The following is a 13,323-nucleotide window of genomic DNA, read 5'->3' as shown; positions in this document are numbered from 1 at the left end:
GGCACATTCTGAACCCGTACGTGCCCTTCACAGCATGCTACTCATTGTCATAGACTTATGGCTAGCACATCCAAAATATGTTGGGGACATGGTGGAAAATGGCATTTTTGTACCAAGACCAGCAAACATCCTGCAACAAAATCTAACTCAAATCCATGGCTTCACTGGGCTGGGAGTGATCAGAGTTTAGAAAGCTGCTTTTTAAAATCTTCTGTCTTCATTATTCATTATCATGTTCGAAAAGTAATTCCATGTGTTAATATTACAATGTTTAAAAAAGATAATGTTTTCATTACTTTCCATAGCACAGGGTATTAAAGCATAGGATTTATCAGAGAACGGCATGAAACTAAGGGTGCATCTACACTGTAGAAATAATGCAGTTTGACACCACTTTAACAGCCATGGCTTTATCCTATAGAATCCTGGGATTTCTAGTTTTGTGAGGCACCAGCATTCTTTGTCAGAGAAGGCTAAAGACATTAACATGTTTTTTCTGCCTCTGGTACCAAAGTTTCTGTTAAAGAAGTAATGCTCAGGAGCACATTTACTTTGTTAACTCAGGCATACCTGTAACATTAAATTACTTACAATTACGGATTTAAATCTTCTCTTAATAGAGGAGGATTTATGCATTTTTGCAAGATGTTTTTGTGTGTATTTTTTTCTTTTTTCCCCAGAACTTTTTTGCACAAAATATCTTTGGTTTTTGCATTTAAAGTGCACAAAAACAAGAACATACACACACATACAAACAGGTGTGTTTAATTGTGCGCAGCAGTTGACAATTTCTTTGACGAGGTGACTCAGCAAGGAGAAGCTTCTGGGTTCAATGTCCTCCACCCCTGACAAATTCTCCTTGGGTTCCATGTCAGTGGGATAGGGAATCCATTACAAGATTTGTACCAAAATTTAAAGGAACTTGCCAACCCATTTTGGAGATAGGGTTTAGCACCTTTGAGAGTGGGTGAGACCTCCTTCCATGTTCACACTAAAACCTAAAATGATTCACTAACATGGAAGACAGAAGCTGTCCCTGCCTGAAACCCAAGAAAGCCTGGCTGGTCAGAACAGAAAAGTCAGGCTTAGATAAATGGCCCATTTTAGTGTAAGTTAGTTTGCTTGTGGTTATCTTGCAAATTCAGAGTCAAGGCAACTTTTGAACAGGAGTCAAAAGATTGTTAGTCTGGAAAATCAGTATGCAATGGGATCTTGTCGCAGCTTTGACACTAACTGGATGGAAGACTTGAATCGACAAAATGCTAGCAGCTTCTTTCTTCCAGTTTGCCTCAAAGGTGCTACAAGATCCCTTTGCATACTGATTTGAATAGGAGGTTTTTCATCTCATTGTTTGCATTCTTTTTAGAGATAAGAAAAGTTAATGCCCTTGCTGGCGAGGGGATCCTTCAAGGTGTGTGTGTGTGTGTGAATAATTATAATTTCATTTCCAAATTTTGACCTTTTTGCCACAACCCTAGGAAGCCCACCATCCAATTTCCACAAAGTATTATGATGCAGCCATTAAAAAATAAATTGAGAGCTGGGGAGGTGGAGAACTTTTTTGCATAAATATGATTAGACAATAGTGGTCCCTGGTACTGTATAAGCATACATTCAAATATATATATATATACAGCAAGAGCTTGACATAGTATTTTTCACAGTCCAGACAGTCCAGAATAAATAGTTTCCCTTCCATTTACAAATAGATTTCAGCCTGGTTGTTATTATTATTTGTCACAACCGGGGATGGTTTGCTTTTTATCCCATCTGTCCCTCCTTTTGAGATGTCCACAAAGAGCAAGCGTGGAGTCCAAAGAGCCAAAAGAATTCTTTTATATTCCTTCCGGAAATTCTGGTTAAGAAGCCCATATATCACAGCATTGAGGCAGCTGTTAAAGTAAGCCGTGAAGTAGCTGACCACAAAAAGCCACTCCGGTATCTGCGGTATGATTTTGGATGGACTGATGGAGACAGCCAGGCCGATAAAGTTCAAAGGCCCCCAGCACACAGCAAAAAGGACAAAAACCACAAACATTGTCAAGAAATTCCGGAGATCAGCCGCTCTCACTTTCTGCTTACATCCTTGCCTCACCCGGTGCTTGACCTGAATAACCAGGATCCAAATCCGAAGATAGCAAAAAGTCACAATGGAAAGCGGGAAGATGAAATGGATCACCACCACAGCGATGGTATACGACATGCTGACGGTCTGTGCAAAGGTGCAGGAATAAATCCGATGGTCGTACTGCAAAGAACCCACAAAAAAGTTAGGCAAAATTGCCACCAAGGTAAGGAGCCATGTCAGACAAAGATAGCCATAGGTGTTCTTCAGGTTAAAGAGTCTGTCGTACCGGAAGCTATGGCAAATATAACAGTACCGGTTGATGGCGATGGCGGTGATGTTGAAAATAGAACCAATGACACTCAAGCCCATGAGGAAGCCACTAATCTGGCAGTGAAGGGGACCCATTATCCATTTATCATGGAAAATGGCACTCAAGATGAGAGGATAGGGGTACACTGCTACCACAAGATCTGCCACAGACAGGCTGACAACGAAGATATTCCCTAGATGTTGTAGAGAGCAAGAGGAGAGAAAAAAGGCATGGTTAATCCACCAACAAGTGTAAGTATCTGGTAAACTCTTCTTACTCAAGGAGATATTTACTCGAAACAAGACCCCACCAGTTGGACAAAACAACTACAGGTCTGTGATACTCATCAAATGAAGTGACTACATGCATCTTTTCATACAGCTTGAGGCTCTTATGTCTGTTTTGCACCAGAGCTTGGAAATGTTACTTTTCAACTGCAACTCCCAGAAACCCGCAGCCAGTGTGGACATGCTAGGTGAGGGATTCTGGAAACTGTAGTCTAAAAAAGGTTACTTTTCCAATTTCTGGTTGCAGCAGAAAGTGCAGTGCTTTGTCCATTGCTACAGTAGGATTATGAGCATTTCATAGAAAAACGGGGTATTCAAAAAAATTACATGGTGAGAATATTTGCTGAAACAACAGCCGTTTGACTCAAACTGAACCTTAAGCCATTATTTAGTCACAGAAGCAAATCATACCATTTTGAATTTATAAGATATAATTTGAATGTACAAGAGCCAGCTTAGTGTAGTGGTTTGAGCATTAGGCTAACTCTGGAAACCAGAGTTTGAATCCCTCCTCAGCCACGGAAACTCATTGGGTGATTTGGGAAGGTCGCACTCTCTCAGCCACAGAAGGAGACAAAGGCAAACCTCCTCTGAACAAATCTTGCCCAAAAAAACCCCTACAACTGTAATAGGGTCGCCTTTGGGTTGCCGTAAGTTGGAAATGACTTGAAGGCACACAACAAGAGCACAACATGATTTTGAATTTAGAAGACCTATCCCAAATTTGGTATGGTAACCTTTCTTTAATGAAAGTTTAGGTGCTCTGTACCATTCCTTCTATGTCTTACCAGCATACTGCTCAAAACACACCCAGTCTCTTATTTCAAAAGCTGAGCAGGGTTAGGACCAGTAGTAACTAGATGGGAGGATGCCAATGAATTTCAGGGGTCTCAAAGAAGGGATGGTAAATAATCCTTCCTGAAACCTTGGAGAGTAATGGCTGCTTGTCAAAGGTCCTATTCAATGGGAGATCACTTTCTGTGTTCCAATGTCTTTTGCATTTCAGTGTCTGGCAATGTTGGACAGAAGTGGTTCCAAAGCTAATGTAAATAAAAGGGGGGACAACCTTGCCTCATCCCTTTATGGATCCTACATGGTTTTGTTTTTTCATCATTTATTACTTCAGGATGGTGCAGCAGGCTTTCAAAGATTAATGACAGCTCAATTTTTGTGAAAATGTCTAAACTGTCTAAATCACAGTGTCTTTGACACGGTGTGCCATTTTTTATTTTTTGCATTTTATTCTTCCCCTGATGTTCATGCCAAACAGCAAGGCAATGTCAATTTCAATTGAATCAACGTTTAGTTTTACTTGGTCAGTTTCCCTAATGCAAATTAGGACCACCTACTGTATTTTCATGCTTAAATGTTATGGCTACTATTATTTCATAAGCATAGATTTTACTGCTAATATGATTCATTTCTGTTGCTACTGTATCTGCATGCTGGGTGTTTCTTCCCTGCTGGCTCCTTCATCTTTTATCTCTGGATTTTAAAAATCTGGTCGTTGACTCTGGCTACCTGTTTATTATTAAGTCTGTTTCCATCAGTTATAGTCTGCAGGAACAATGATTGCAAGATTTCGTGGATTCTTTGGTCAGACTAAAAAGTTTAACTCCCCCTTCCCTCCACGAGCTCTTAGAAACAATGTAAAATCAAAGGCTTTCATGGCCAGCATCCAGTGTTTTGTCGGTTTTTCAGGCTACGTGGCCATATTCCAGAAAAGTTTCTTCCTGGTGTTTCACCAGCATCTGTGGTTGGCATCTTCAGAGAATGCTTTGCCTGGGAAAAGTTAGGTGTATACATACTGTGTGAGCCTGGGAATGCGGGAGTGCTTTGCATGTGTCTTGTTCTGTGCTGATGGCGGGTCTCAGACTGGGAGGCTAATGCAAAAGAGGATTAATGTCTGCTAATTGGCAATCATTATCTACTGGGAAAGCCCCTGACTCTGAATGGTTTCCCATTTGCATTTGCCGAGTCCTTATTTTGCTATTCCTCAGGATTGGTAGCCAAATTTTGTTCACTTTACAGGTTTCTTCTTTCCGGTTGGACACCTGGACAATTTCAACCGGAAAGAAGAAACCCGTAAAGGGAGCAAAATTTGAATGAACCAGGTTATTTTGTAGTGTGAATGGGGCTAGAGTAGGGAAGGAAGTTGTCAACTAAGCAGGGCTAGTCTGTGTCATAGCAGAACACAGCTTTCTCCTTCTCTTAACTAAAGGTAGCCAATCAAATTGTTTTGTTACTATAAGCTAAAAAGCTTATTTCTTCTTCCCTGCCAATAGATATGCAATAATGATGAAGAAATTATCCTTTTAAAATCTACTGCCCAAAGCAGCTGCTTCACTTTGCTTTATGGAAGGCCTTCACCTTGAAGCAAGACCTCTCCAGGTTCATAAGGATCCTCATACAAGAATCACGTATAATAATGCCCTTCCCAAGATAAAAGTATCAGAATGTCTGGACAGCTTGCAAATTCTTGCCCTACACACACACACATTGGGCACGTTTCTATCTCTCACTTGGTTGGAGTTGTCAGATTTTCTCATTTAGAAAAGATATTTTCCTCCCTTTCTTTTGGGTCTGCTCCAATATGCTGAAAATTAACTTTTGCATAAAAAGCCTTATTTAGAGCCCATACTGGTGCTATCAGCGTGCATACAATGTTTGGAAACCTGTGCTAAGAGCTAATAAAAATACATAGAAAGGTCAGCAAAGTTTAAGAAAGCAAACTGGAATACAGCAAGTGAAGTGTAAAAGTAAATATTTAGCATGGGTGGAACTTGGGGGAGGGAGGGATAAGAAGGAAAGAAGGAAGTAACTAAAGTGTTCTGCAAACAGATATAAGAATCCAACACACAAACACATCTAAGCCTGTCATGTGCTCCTATAACCCTCAAAAAAATAAATGGGACAGGGATACTTAGTAATTACATCTTGATCTCCAAATATTTCATGATATTGATCTTTAAAGTCCCTCCGCTTCCAATGTTCAGCTTGGAAAGGGCTAAACCAGAAGTGGGCAAATTGTGGCTCTCCAGATGTTGTTGTGCACCTTCAAGTTGTTTTCGACTTATGGCAACCATATAATGGGTTTTTTCCATTGCTATCCCAGAGGCTGTAAGACTGTCACTTGCCCAAGTTCACCCAGAATTGGTTTGGGAAGACATTTGGGACCCTGACTCTTGAATTTAGGAATAGTGTTGAAGAAAGCAGGCCAAGTGTAATGGGAGTCCTTTATATGCCTGCGATTATCCTTCTGTGGATAAGAGGTAAGGATAATCTCAGGCATATAAAGGACCCCCATCATAGTATGTGCAGCAGATGGATGGTTACATATGAAATAATGTGCATTTCAGCAGATACTCCAGTAAAAACTGCAGAGACTTTTTCTGCAAAGTTTAAGGAGTCCCCACCACCACCGCAAAAAGCCCAAACTCCTTCAAATCACGTATGGCTAGATCACATTGTATTTGACTGGAATTAGTAGTATAATAAATGTATAGGTAGCCCTTTGATGCATATCACACTCCTCCTAGCTGATAACAATGTGAACAATGCTGGTAAGAGAAAGCCACTGCTCTCAAAGATGATAGATATAATTCTCATTTAATTAGATAAATGCCAGTTATGAATGATGAATGCCCATTGTGGTTGTTTATATCTATATATAATAAATGCTGTTATGTACATGGTGGTTACAAAAGTAAAGCTGTTTTTATTCGATTTTGCACCATTTGTTCTGAATCACCCAGCATATAGCAAAGCCCAGGGGTATTGTCTTCCATGGATGCCTGTGTCTTTCCTCCACAAATAGAATATGTGTTAGGGTACCTTAGTAGTGTGTTCAATGTATGCTGCCTTACTTACAATGAGCATAATGAATTTAATGTTCTAAAGGGTGTCTATGTTCCTTCCTGAAGGGCGTGTGTATATGTGTATCTATTACTGTGTATAATAAAATTGCCTAAAATGCTAACTAAGAGCTTGCTCATTCTTCCATTCCAAATATCCTGAGATTCCAGTACTTAAGTGCTTAAGTGAATGGCTGATGCTAAATTTGCCTATTTGCCTCCAAAGAACGCATCCTTGAATAATCCACGCTGTTTGCCAGTCACTGGCATTGTTCTGTTTTGTGCACAAATTCCGTGCCAGCTCACAAGCCTCAAAGTGCCTTGTTCAAGCCATGAAAAAAGCTTCCGTATTTCTGCCAGTCCAGCAGGAATCCTCTTCTATATAGGCAAGCTCTTGGTAGAAGGCAAATAGGAAGCACAAGTGTGCTGTTGCTTGATGGTACCCACTATTTTTCTTCAGACAGTGCAATCTATCAATGAGAAGCAAGGATGGAGGGTTATCTAGAAAAATATCGCTGAAGTAAAGCATAGATGGACATTGATTAATTACTTGTAACTTGTCAAGCAAGGATGAACATTCATTGCTTCATGTGCCCTCCATCACAGTCAGGATGATTAAAGGCAGCCAACAAATAAGATTTGCAAGGGGACGGCCACAGTCTTGAAGGTTCATTATAGCAATTCTTTTGACAATATCAAGAACCCCCACCCCAATCCAAAGGTTCTGGTCAAATGACAACCTAGGATCAGCAGATAAATGACAACTGCCTTTTTCAAGCTCTGGCCTTTCAATTGTGCTGACTGTAATTCTTATCAGCTTCAGTCTGAATGATGAGTGGTTATACTAAGTGGGGATGATAGGCTTTGTAGCAAAATGCACAGGTGCAAGGTTCGGAAAGCTGACTTATTCCAGGTTAGATGATGGATATATCTCTCATTACTGTTAGCATACCTTCACTCCTCTCACTGAATGTGGGGTTTTATATTTAATATCTAATGTGAGGCATGTTTTTGAGAAGTCATGATGTTCATTGGAGATTAGGGAGTTATATGAGTAAGGAGTCATGCTGACCTAAGCACATGTGGGAGTCCTGGAGGGTACTAAAAAGTTAAAAGTGTTTGCTGTTTATTCCATCCTTCCCCCAGGCTTTTCACATTTCCTCTTGCAATGGAGACAAAGTCCCATTGCAAAACCAGTTAAAGACCATACCTCAACCTCACCCCAGATTGTGTTCCTATTGATCCTTCCTATCCAACTATTCAGGGATTATCTCAGATCCAATTAATGCTGTATTACTCTGAAGTTAAAGCCATCAGCTGATCCAGTCCCTTTTGTCAATTCCATAATTAGAAAAGAGTTGTCTATATCCATCAAAGCCATTGTTATACCATGTAGTAGCATCAAGCAATGCTACTCTCTGTGTTACCCTTGGACATTGTCCGAGCCACTCTCCATTTTCCATAAATCTGTCTTCAGGACTGATAATCATCATCCTCTTTAATTCCCAATCTCTCACTATCCAACTTTACATGCCTTCCTTTCTGTTAGCTGTCTATTGTTACATTTGCATACGTTTTGTATGTCTGCATGCACCTTTGCACATTTCTAAATAAAACCTTTCTATTCACTTAAAGTTAGCACTCTCTCTGCAGTTAGTACTGGTACAAACAGGTTAAAAGGTCCTCAAAGTTACCCTCCTCTTGTGGGCCTCCTTTTGAGAGATAATTTCCCCCAAATTCTAAGGAGATGCTGGAGATGATCCCAGTTCAGCACTTGAGACACTGAGGAAGAAGGAATGTGCTGAAACTTCCCAGTCACCACAACTCCACAACTGTGGAGTCAGAAGAGAAGAAAGTAAAGCTGGCAGGAATGAAGTCTAGAGAGAAATATTTGTTCCTAGTCACATTGCAAGTGTTGCCACTGGGAGAATGACAGCTTCTCAGTTTTATGGAATTGGGCTCAGACAAGTAACTGACCTGTTTCTCAGTCTTTCATCCACTTGCCAAGCCCAATACAAATCAAACTGAATAAATTGCACCCATCACTCATTTCAAGACTGTATACAAATGCCTGCATTCAGGTAGAAACCCAAGGTCATCACAACTATGACTGCATCTACACTCCAAAATTAATGCAGTTTGACACCACTTTAACTGCTATGGCTCGATGCTATGCAATTTTGGGATTTGTAATTTTGTGAGATATTTAGTCTTCTCTGGCAAAGAGCTCTGGTGCCACAACAAACTACAAATCCCAGGATTCCATAGGATGGAACTTTGACAGTTAAAGCAGTGCCAAACTCCATTAATTCTGCAGTGTGGCAGTGGCCTACGACTGTTTAGGATGCTTAATTCAGACAAAAAGTCCTCTCCTTTTTCTTTTTTTTTGCTGGGGAATTTTACAGTTTTATTTCAGAAATCAATGCCCAGCTAGGGCTAGTATGTATCTACCTTGGGATATTCTTTGGAACAACCTTCCCCTCTTTAAATATTCACATGTCTTTAGTGCAAAATCTATAATTATCTCTGTGGAAGTAGCACAGCAGTCTTCAGGGCCGAAACCAATGCCTTTGACATCCTGGGAACACAAATGACATTAGTAAATAAGGTCATAGTTAGCAGGACACATGGGGAGGTTGCAGACTTTTGTGTCTGCATCTTCAGGATATTTAAGGCAAAATTAGAAATTGCAAGAGAGGACCAGGGAAAGAATAGTGTACTTGAGGGTCCTTCTGTTGCTTCCCTGATGCACCCTAAAAAGCCTCAAATTGCTGAATTTTTCCTGGAGTTCCTGGATGCTCCAATTGCCAGGGATGCAAACTCAATATATGTCAATCCCCTTTGCCTTTGGGACTCATGCAGATCTTAGGACTCTTCAGCAATTTGGATCATGCTGGTGATAATTCAGTACTGCTTGTGCCCTCAAACCATATATCTAAATTATGAATCAAAAACCCTCCAAATACTTTACTGTGCTTGGAGGCATTCTGATTCAACAGTTGTGGGATAGAGATGCATTTCTGATAATGTCCTCAGAGCAGCCCCTGCCTAGCTTCACATAAAGATCTCCCCTCTCTTCCTAACCTGCTGCCAAGATCTTTTCCTAAATGCAGAAAAAAAGTTAGGAGTCCTACTGAATTTTCAGCAAACATCTGGGATTTTGAGATGATGGCATTTCGGCAAAGGAAACTGGAGACAGCTGCATACTCTCAAACAAACCCCACGCTGAGCTTGGATGAGTAAGCCAGCACAGATTTGCTAGTAATAACTGGCTGCTCTCTTGTCAAACAAGGTTTTCCAGGACTGCATTATTCTGACAACTGCTCAGTCTCAGAAAGAAAAACCAAAAAAGCAAGGATGGCACTTTCTAATCAGATGTAATCAATATGGACAGTTTTATTTCAGCCCAAGCTTTGTGTAAAACTCAGATGAACTAAGGGTCCATTCTGAAATTTTATAGGACATGTAGAGATTCTGGGAAAGTGTTTTGGAAAAGTACTTATAATGTCCCCAAATAATCCTTGTAAATATTGCCCTCCCCAGTCTTGTAAAAAAAAAGGATTAGTAGGCTACTTCTTGCTACTGAACTAGCAGCTGCAACTCATAGAGCACTGTTACTATGCAACTTTATATATAATATCGGTATCTCTGGACGGTATGCCCATGGACTAGAGCATCCTTATTTCAGTTTTCAGAATAAGAATTGCATCAACAATTCATCATCATCAATTCTCGGACAAAAAGTGAAATATCAACCAACAACAACCACTATAAAAGCTTCATAAACTAGAGGATGCAAAATTACATTTTGGATTGCAAATCCTAGCAGCTCAGTGATGGTGCTGGCTGGAGATTCTGGGAACTGTAGACAAACAGTGCATTTCCCAAACTCTAGCATCAACCACTAACATCACTCAGAACTTAAATAAACATGGTTGGGTTTGCATGCAAATCCACCTCCAACATTCAAACAATTCCTTTTTGTGTGTATTGTTTTTATTGAAAAGGGCTTTTCCCATTTCAGAATAATGGGAAGGCCATGGCTCGGCTACTTTGGATGGCAGGAACCCAAAACAAGCAAATGAAAACATTTTGCTTTATCCCATCCATGGAAGAGGCAATCCCCAGAGGTCTCAGATTTTGGCAGAAAAGTATCCCAGGATAGCATTAAGATCTGTGCTTCACATGTTTCGCAAGGGCTCTCCACCATTTTTGGATCAGTTCTAGAGGTAGGGAAGGACAATGGGACATCTAGAAAAAGATACTGAAATAAGATTTGGAGGAAGCTGGCCAATTGCTTTAGCACTGAAAAATACCATAAGGAAAAAATCTTACAAACCTATGTCACTTAGGTATAGAGATTTAAAGCTCACACTTGCATATAAGGTAGAAATTGTGCAATGGATCTTCCTGGCAAGGTTAGGCTATCCATTCTAATACTTTTCAGAATATTTGTAACAGATGTAATAAGGGTCTTTTACCAGCAACAGAACCTGAGGTACGATTGTTCCACGAATATGTCTCCGAAGAAGTAATCTCATACAGCAAATTTTGGTCTCTCAACACCTTATTGTGAAAATTATGTGTACTGCCAGCATGGAGATGATCAACTGCGTTAAAAACTATTCATCCATGCCCTTTTATATCTCCCACTACCAGAAATGGCTCCTATGCCAAGCTTGGAAAAGTTACCTTTTTAGACTACAACTTAACGAATGCTGTCTGGGGGCTTCTGGGAGTTGTTATAGAAATAATAACTTCTTGCAATTCAAAAGGTTTAAAAGTTGACCCAAACTGGAAAGAGGGAGCAATGGAAATGTAGACTCATTTGCTTTGGGATATTTGCAGAAGTTGGAGTCACAAATAAAAGGGGGTAATTTACTCAGATTTTTTATTCTATCATACTGTTTTATACATCCCAGAATGCTCCCATCTAAAGGATATTGTGGAGGAATGATAACTACTACAAAAGTGGTGACTACTAGTAGAAAAGTCCACCAAGGGGTCTAACTCCTTGTATCCCTTTTCTAAAAACCTAAGATCATAGTGGAACCGTCTTTATTTTTCATATGATCAATCAACATCTTCCATTCTTTCTTAAAGCAGTCCAAAGTTTTCTCATGAATCAACACAATTAAATAACCCATTTCTGCAAAGTCGTACAGTTTTAACCACCGAGCATCTCTCGAAGAAGTTGTTGTCTCTTTCCTTCTGTGGGCATAGATCATTCTGGCTGCTGTTGTCATATATTGCAGTAGTTTGCCATGTGGCTTCCCCAACCGTTCATCAAAAAGTCCTAATAAAAATATTTCAGGTTCCTGCCAAGATTGATGGGGTAACTATATGCTTTTGGAGGTTGTTTTATGTAATTAAATAGGTTCCATTTATTTATTTATTTATTTATTTATTTATTTATTTATTTAATTTCTATCCTGCCTTTCTCCCCAAAGGGACCCAAGGCGGTTCACAATAACAATTTTAAAAACATACTGCAATAATAAAAAAATTAAAACAAAAAGAATAAAACAATTAATAAATTTAGGGGAGTTAGATTAGTAAGATGAAAGAACTGCAGTCAAGTGTGCTGGAAGTCCTTGTTTTGTGTGTTTGTTTTTATTGTTATTATCGTCTTCTTTTAGTGTTTGAATTGACATAGATGTTTTAGATTATTTTGTTTTCAATTTTTATGTATGTTTTTCCCAGTATTTTAAAAAAATACATTAAAAAAAATTAGTGTGTATTTTAAGTTTAGTTTTAGTCATTCATTAAAGTAAAACCCAACACTCTGCCACAGGTTGGATGAAAGCTGCAAAAGCTCACTCATGGGAGCTGCCTGAAGGGCCTCGGAGCAATCTCTAAACAGAGCATGCTAATGTTGTCCATTCCACTTATCGGCCCCATTATCAGCACTCCGCGAACAAAAATTCCCAGACTCTTTGGTAATTTGGGTAGCTAAGGATCTGGTGTGTTATTGCGGAAGGTTAACGGTGCTGTTTTTTCTCTACACTTGAAGGGTAAGGTAATAGCTGTTTGGGGTGGGACGTAATGATGCACTTATTGCATGGAACCATTATTATAGAACAAAGCCTTCTGGAGGTCTTGTTCATTTCCCCATCTGTCTCTGTAGTGAAGCATGGAGCTGTTCAGGCTCATTACAACAGAAGGCTCTCCTGCAACAATGAGATATGAGCTCAGTATCTGGGGGGTGAATGAGAAAGGGAGAAGGCCCCTTCCCATCATGAAGTTGCCTTTGCATATCCGCCAACATTTCACAGATGAAAGCCAAGACATGTGTGGGCAAGGAACATCAGAATGTGCTCAAGATAGCAAATGTTATCAATAAGGAAGAACACACAAGCTGTAGCAGTTTGCTTTTGCTTGAGACTACTGGACACACTCCTCCCCCCATCTCCAAGTGAAAACGCATTTTATCGCATGTCATACTGTCCTCAAGGCCTCGCCATGCCATTGCCTAGTGCTAAGCCGACTCCAATCAGGGCTCAGGCACATGAATTTTGAAAGGCGGAAGCTTTCTGGCTGAGCAAAATCATGCAGCTAAGCTCTGATCAGGGATGTCTTTTGTTATTGTCTTACGTTTTAATGAATATGGAATATTGCATAACCCCATCCTATTTTTTCCATCCCAATGTCCCATTTTTGTCTCAAGGAAATATGGTCAGCCTAGTTGTAACCCAGAGAACTGCTCATTGCCTCCTTCAAAGGCTGGAGCAGAAGTCCAAGTATGGCAGTCTTTATATCAGAAAAAAATGGAGATTAAATCTAGCTGGTGCAATAGATAAAGAA

The 13,323-nt window shown here is 39.9% G+C and overlaps 1 protein-coding gene across 1 annotated transcript in view; it reads right to left on the bottom strand.

Moving 5' to 3' along the window:
• Positions 1–769: 769 nt before the first annotated feature.
• Positions 770–13,323, bottom strand: part of GPR50 (G protein-coupled receptor 50) — a 37,563-nt gene continuing 25,009 nt past the window's right edge. The window contains exon 2 of the mRNA XM_042477732.1: positions 770–2,571. Coding sequence (XP_042333666.1) covers positions 1,700–2,571 — 872 coding nt within the window. The 3' untranslated portion in view covers positions 770–1,699. The remainder of the gene's footprint in view (positions 2,572–13,323) is intronic.

This window comes from Sceloporus undulatus, chromosome 7, assembly GCF_019175285.1.
Source record: "Sceloporus undulatus isolate JIND9_A2432 ecotype Alabama chromosome 7, SceUnd_v1.1, whole genome shotgun sequence".
Lineage (NCBI taxonomy): Eukaryota > Metazoa > Chordata > Lepidosauria > Squamata > Phrynosomatidae > Sceloporus > Sceloporus undulatus.
The sequence above is the reverse complement of the archived record's forward strand: the minus strand, read 5'-3'. Positions and strand labels throughout refer to the sequence as shown.